This window comes from Lontra canadensis, unplaced genomic scaffold (genome assembly GCF_010015895.1).
Source record: "Lontra canadensis isolate GAN:19392208 unplaced genomic scaffold, GSC_riverotter_1.0 scaffold44, whole genome shotgun sequence".
Classification (NCBI taxonomy): domain Eukaryota; kingdom Metazoa; phylum Chordata; class Mammalia; order Carnivora; family Mustelidae; genus Lontra; species Lontra canadensis.
Genome location: NW_022631038.1, coordinates 955,994 through 962,973, shown reverse-complemented (window position 1 = coordinate 962,973; position 6,980 = coordinate 955,994). Strand labels below are relative to the sequence as shown.

Below are 6,980 nucleotides of genomic sequence, written 5' to 3'. Positions count from 1 at the left end.
TTTGTCCCCATCCCAGTGGTTCAAGGACTGTGGGTGAGCGCCTGGCCCCCAGGCCGGTCTTCTGCAGAATTCCAGCCCTGTGCTTTCGCAGAGCTCGCAGCCAAAGCAAATGACATTTGTGACAATGAGAAAGCCAAGACCGATGGGAACAGCCACATCAAAGTTGTGCCCACTTTTTTAAAACTTCTTTGAACATGTTAGGAAGAGCGGGTGTACACTCCAGCCAGGGACGTGGGGAGGGGGTGCCCCCACACTGTCAGGGCGCCAGACGCACAGGGGCCCCGAGCGGGGTGGTCCCGAAGCTCTCACGCCCGCTGCAGTTCAGCCTCGCCCGCCGCCCACACCGAGCAGGAAAGCAGGAGACTGCTTGGGGCTGCTCCGAGTGTGACACCCCCGGCCTGGCCAGCACTCCTCTCAGGGACCCAGGATGACTGTGGGGCGGCGCGAGGTCACGAAATCACTCGTGGGGTTTCATCCAAGACGCCCCCAGACAGCGATCAAGCGAGGTGGCCCCCCCGTGGAGGGGTGGGCGCCAAAAGGGTGGGGGTGGGAGGCGCCCCTAAGCCTGAGCCTCCGGGGTCCACGCGAAGGGGGCGGCGCGCGCCCAGGGGAGTGAGCCGGAACCGCCCCCAGCCAGACGCCGAAGGCGCCCCGCCCCACCTGGCAGGACCCCCGCCCCGCCGGCTCCGCCTCCCCCCACCCCCCGCCCCACCCGGCGCCTACCCTCGCGACCTCCCTCTGGCCGGCTAGCGCGGGAGGGGCCGCAGCGTGGCTTTGTCCTACAGTCAGGGTGGAATCCAGGCCCGAGGGGGACCCTCGTGCCCCCAGCCCCCTTGGCGTTAATTAGGAGGCAGCCGAGGATGGGGAGGGGAGGCCGCGCTCTGTGGCCACGTCTTTCTCACCCCCACCGGCTTGTGGTGGAGTGTTGCAGGGGTGCGGGAGGGAGGGGATGGGGCGGGGGCGTTCCGCGGAGGGAGGTCTGGAGACAGCCGCCCCCCGAGACCGGACTCGAAGCCTGTAGGTGCGGACACCCGGCCCCGAGGAGGTTCCCGGACTCGGAAGTTGTGGGGTCCTGCCTGCGTCCCTCCTTCCCCGCACCCTACGCCCCTCCCCCCCCCAAAAGGCGCCGGAAACTCGCCGGGGGAGGGGCCCGAGCGTGCAGCGGCGCCTGCGGGGACACACGCGCGCTCGCGGGGGCCCGCTTGTCCCTGCTCCCGGGCTGCCCGGCGGCGCGGGGGCGGGGCGGCGGGGGGAGGGGGCAGGAAATGCCGTTAATTGGGGGAAATGCACACCAATTGCGCGGCGGTCTTTGATGTGCGCCTCCGAGCTCGGCCCCTGCACGCCGAGCCCACCCGGCGTGCGCCCCACTCCCCGCGCTCCCGCGAGCGCAGCCGGCCGAGCGCCAAGGACAGGACGTGTGACATTGGTCTGAAAAAGCAGGAGGCCCTGGGTCTCCTTCGGTCTCTAGCGTCAGACAGCTCGCCTGGAGCCCCCTCCGTCTCTCCCCGAAGGCCCGATTCCTGGGCGTGGGTGGGGAGGCCGAGCCCTGGCGAGGCTGGCCACGCTGACTGCGGGTGCCGACGAGGAGCGGCCGCCGCGTGCCGGCCCAGCATATGTACACGTAGAAATACAGTGTTCGTCCAAATGACATTCCGCTCCCTCTCCCTCTCGCCCCCCTTTTTCTTTTCATCATCAGCAAATAAAGATTAGCTGGTAAGATTATAAAAAGCGTTTTCAGGCTGGTGCTGATCTTTATTCCAGAGGCTTTGTGCCGATATTGATGATGATGATGGTCAAGTGGACAGTTTGATTTTTGTGTTTGGAACTAGTTATAAAGAATCAATATTATATCAAGGGGTAACTTTCGTGATAAAGGACTTTAACCACTGTGGCTATTCATCATAAGTCTGTAGCGAGCAGATAGGTCAAAAGAAATTATATTGCACTAAAGACTGAGTCTTCTTATCTCTCCCATACCAGGGGAATAGGGACAAGCCGATCGATACAGTAGCTGCTGTATACTTCTTGCAATTATCAATAGCTGATTTCGCCTTTTGAGGCCTGCATCTAATAATGCAAGCTAATAATAATCGTTTGAGCTTCCCTATAAGCAGGGGAGTCAAAGTTTTAGCTGGCCAGCATTATTTTTGTCAGCATACACACTGAAGTGCCCCTCCTGGGTCTATCCACAGCCCAGATACACAGGTCAACGCCTACAAGAGAAGGACTTTCATATCCTTTGCATCCCTGAGTGTGAAGACAGGTGGCCATGCACTGCTGTTTCTCTGAGAGACATGAAAAACCCCAAAATGTTTGCCTGGGAACCTACTGGTGAGGTGGTAAGCCATCCTGTAATGTACAAGATGCTGGGACGCACACAGACCTAGATGGATTCATATACTATTCTCTTGACTCCCATCTGTGGAAAATTTCAACACAGTTACCTCCATAGCTTGGACAGGCAAGAGGGTGACAGCAGGAGCTGAGCGGGAATGTGGGCAGGGCATTAGTTGTGTATTGGTTTATTTAAGGAGAACATTTTTTTTAAGAGGGTAGAGTTATCTTCAAGTGGGTGAGCAAGAAGCTTGGGGGAAAGGCATTTTCAAAAAGCCGTAGACATAATTTGGGGCTACATGTTTCCTGGCGCCCCCACAATGTCACAGAAAAGCAACATTTATAATTGGCACTTGACACGCTGTTTGCGTTGGGCTGTGGTACACCAGGCACAGATTTCCTGTTGATGGAAACATTTATCATTGTGACTGCCCCAGAGTGGCAGGTGGTGTTATCAATTACCTCTTCTTACCAATAATAATATTAGTATGGTAATATCTTTGCTCAAGTGAGAACCAATTAGCGGTCACTTGTCACAGCATTAAAGACACAAAATCATGCTGGATTTAAAGGCAAGAACCTAAAACAAAAGTTGGGGGTGGGGGAGGAACCAGAGAGAAAGGAGTGAAGGCCAGTGACAAGAGAACTTTGATTTGGGGGGGGGGGGGGAGCATGAAAGGAGACAGAAAATAAAGCTGTAATCCTTTAATACATTTTCTGTATCAACTAGCTAGGGAGTAAGCGCACGACAGAGTATCCAATGCACCGCACGCAGGTAAAGGGCGCTCTGGGGGCGGAGGGCCAGGTAGCTTCCCTAAGCTGGGATGTGGAAATAGAACCGACTCTTCAACCTCCCCTTGTCAAATCCATCTTGCAGATAGGCTTTCAGTCTTATTTGAATAAATGATACAAATTAAAATCAAACATCTAATTATATGTTCCACTAATGTAAAATCTACAGTATTAATTTGTAAATAATATTATTAAGCAGACAAAATAATAACGTGTCGCCTCATAAGATGAAAACAACATCGCAAGAGGAAAGACAATTAACACATTAGATTTAATTATAGAGAAGAAAAGCAACTTTTGTTTTTGCAACAGTATTTAGGTATTACAATATTTTAATAGGCAGCGGTCACGTGACGGTGAGTCTATGAGTTCTGCATGCACGAGTCCGTGTCTGCACCTCAGACACACATTCCGGTGCTTGCCCTTAATCTAGGCACGACTGGAGGATAATCCTGTCCCTCATCTGTGAAAATATGCTGTTGACACGCTGTCACCTCACAATAAATCTGTTGTTGTGACTCAAGCTTAAAATATGTACACTTTCATCAAAACTGGCCACGCCGCGTTAAAACAATTAAAGAAAAGTTCCACATCTTGGTGGGGAGCCAAGAAAGGCAGAACAGGTAAGGGAGGAGGTAATGCGCATTTTGCTTTCGACCTTTTAAATATATACATATTGATCGTGTTTACCCCAGTCGATTTTTTAAAAGGGTTCACCTCAGATTCACGGATCTGCACCATCAGAGCCCTGGCGGGGAATTTGCAAAGGTTCTCGTTTCATATTCTCCCTGACCCTTTCCTCCACGTCTGCTCGATTTTCTCAACGAAATCCCAGCTCAGTGCGCTCAGAGGGCGGTGTGGAGCCTGCCACTTCCCCCAGCCCACTCCACCCTGCACGCCCGCGTGGGGACCAGTGCTCACACCGGGCAAGGCGGGCCGGGGCAGCTGCAAGTCCTGCGTTCGCGCCCGCTCGCCGTGAGCCACTGTCCACCACAGCGCCAAGCAGAGCCTGCTGCACCTTCCCTTACGACGCTCGACACGCCTTGTGCGACACCTCTGCAGTCCGAGGGCTTGCTGTTACAGATACTGGGCCGGGGCCTCAGACTGGCCTCCACGGGAGGAACCTCAGAGAGCCTCTCCAAAACCATACCTCGTAGAAAAGGCAAACCAAGTTGACAAAAATTAAAACAGTTGCGTTTGGAAGTCCCATAAAGACCTAGGAAAATCACACCGTTGTGTTGGAGAGAGGCTGGGGGTAGGGGGAGACGGACGAATGGCCTTAAGAACAAAAAAGGTGGGGGTCCGCGCTCACAGAGTAACCGAGGAGGAGGAGTCGGTGCTGTGGGGGCCAGAAGGCTGCGGGGGAGCCGGGCTCCGGCTTCCTCTGAAAGGCTTCCGACGCGGCGGGAACCTACATTTGCTTCTTCTGCGTCTTAAAGTGTGGACTTAAAAAAAAGAAGAAGAAGAAGGGGAAAAAAGAAAATTAACCAGGTCCCCAAAAGCAGTGCACCTTTAACCTGGGGTCTAACCCACCGATGAGGGCTTTTGCATTCTTTCTCTTCTAGAAAGACGTCAGGGAAATCTACCTTTCTGCAGCGACTCTGCGACTTCCCCCAACTCTGGCCGGTCCTGTAAATTCTGCAAGAAACTTCCATTCGCTACAACCGCCCCCACCTCACCGAGACACGTTCCCTTCCTCTCCCCCTACCACCGCTTCTCCTTGCCCCTTTCTCTGCTGGAAAGTTCCTGGCCGCGCTTGCCCCAAAGCCCCGGCTGCAGCCTGCAAACTTTTCACTGAAGCTCAGTGCGGGGTGCAGAAGCGTCCCCAAAGGCTCGAGACATTCGCGAAAGTTCACAGGGCAATGGCAATATAAGGAAGCCCCCCGCCCCCCATGCTTCACCATAAAAGGGTGGTGTGGGGCGAACAACTCTAGACTTCAAACATCTTTTATTTGTCTTTTTTTCCTTTTCAAAACCAAAATCGCCCAAATGAATACGCCCGCCACTAAAAAGCAAAACAAAACCAACCTTAAGGGTTTTGTTGTTGTTGTTGTTGTTTTGAGGGGGGACAAATGTGGCGGCGGGGGTGGTCTTTGGAGGCGATGCCGACCTGCACGCTTCCTTCCTCTGATTTTCCTGCGCTTTCCTGGAGCCCAAAAGCTGTTGCTTCGTGAAACTTACACAATTAGAGTCGGGCGAGAGAACGCAGGCTGGGAATCGAGAAGATTCTAGAAAGGAAAAGAAACCCGCGGAGAGGCGGACGAACAGCTCAGGGTCGGGGTCCATCCCCGGGGGGGGGGGGGGGGGGGGGGCCCGCAGCCGGGCAGAGTCCCACCCCCAGCCACTCGAGGAGCTCGCAGCCCTCCGTGCGCTCGGGGCTGGCGAGTCGCCGCCTGCATCCCCCCAGCGCACGACACTGGGGAGGCCATCTGTGCCAAAGCTTCGTACCACACAGGGCCACTTGTAAGGACAAAAATAAGAAATTTAGGAAATGAAAAAAGAGAAACTGGGACAAGGGGCGCACAGGGGCGGGCGCGGTGGCGCCAGGGCCTGGAGCATATCCTGGTGGCCGCTCGGGGACCGAGGACACGCGCGAGTGTGTGCACAGGGGCGGTGGGGCGCGCGCGCGGTGCGAAGGCGCGTGCGTGAGCTCGGGCGAAGGGTGGGTGGGCGTGCGGGAGCGCGCCGCACTGGCCGCCCGAGGGTGCGGGGCCGGGTCAGACGCGCGCGACCTCCTTACCCACCACCCCATCCCCCAGTCACTCCCGAAAGTCCTAGAAGGCGGCGGGCCGCGCGCGAGACTTTCGTGGACTTGGAACTTTGAGCCGCGTGGCCTCGGGGCACCTTGCGCCCCCTGCCCAGTCCGCATACGTCCCGGCCCTGCCCCGGTCGGGAAGGGGAGCTAGTGTGTGTGTTGGGGGGGGAGACACCGGAGCTCCGCCGTCCCCTCCCTCCCGTTCGCTTTAAGGAGCCGCTGGCGGCCGGGAGGCCCAGCGGGCGGGGCGGGCGCTCCGAGTCTGAGGGGCCCGGGGGGGGGGGGGGGGGGAGACAGAGGGACGGACGGGAGGGGGCCGCGGGGAGGGGAGGGGAGGAGCCGCGCGGCCCGCGCCGCTTCCGAACCGGAAAGTTGGTCTTGCCGAAGTCCCGCCACCCCGGCGTGCGCACTCCGCTCCGCTCCGGCCGCGAGCGTCGGAGCCGGCCGGTCGCCGGCGGAGCCCGCGGAGGGGACGCGAGCCCGGAGAGGAGAGACGGTCCGCAGGCGGGGGCACCTGAGCCCGAGCGCGGCCGGCGCGCCGAGCCAGACCCGCCGCGGAGGAGCCGAGCCGGCCCGCCGCCCGGCCTTGCGCGCCCGGAGCGCAGGCGGCGAGGCGCCCGAGCGGGCCGGCGAGACAAAGGCGCCGGGCCGGAGCCCTGCCCGCGGCCGCTCGCTCCGGGAGGGGCGGCCGGGCGGCGGGGGGGCGCGCGCGCGGGGCGCGGGCGGCGGCGCAGACTCTCTATAAAGGGGCGAGCCCGGCGCGCCGGCGGAGACGGCGCCGCGCGGACGCCGCCAAAGTTTGCCGCCTGCGCCCTGGGCAGCGCGGCCGCCGCGCCCCGCGCCCGCCGCCCCGGGCCCCGAGGAGTGCCCGCGCCGAGCCGCCGGGCCGCCTGGGCCGAGATGTGAGCGCCGCCGCGCCGGGTCCCGCAGGCGCCCCTCGCCCTGCGCGGCCGCTAATTGCGAGCGCGGCCTCATTTGCATAGGCCGCCGAGTCCGCTGGAGACCGGCCAATCGGCGCGGCCCGCCGCTAATGGCCATGCATTATTCACCAGCCTAATTGCTCAGCCCCATGCGCGGCCCGCGCAGCCGTCGCCGCCCG

The 6,980-nt window shown here is 59.2% G+C and overlaps 1 protein-coding gene across 1 annotated transcript; it reads right to left on the bottom strand.

The window, feature by feature from the left end:
* Window positions 1-3,378: 3,378 nt before the first annotated feature.
* Window positions 3,379-6,919, bottom strand: LOC116876150 (serine/arginine repetitive matrix protein 1-like). The gene is made up of 5 exons (XM_032872153.1): window positions 6,247-6,919; window positions 5,155-5,354; window positions 4,713-4,764; window positions 4,439-4,558; window positions 3,379-4,276 (listed from the first exon to the last, which is right to left on the bottom strand). Exons 1-5 carry the CDS (start codon window positions 6,917-6,919, stop codon window positions 4,044-4,046), a joined length of 1,278 nt encoding a protein of 425 aa, XP_032728044.1. The 3' UTR covers window positions 3,379-4,043.
* Between the last annotated feature and the right edge of the window lie 61 nt (window positions 6,920-6,980).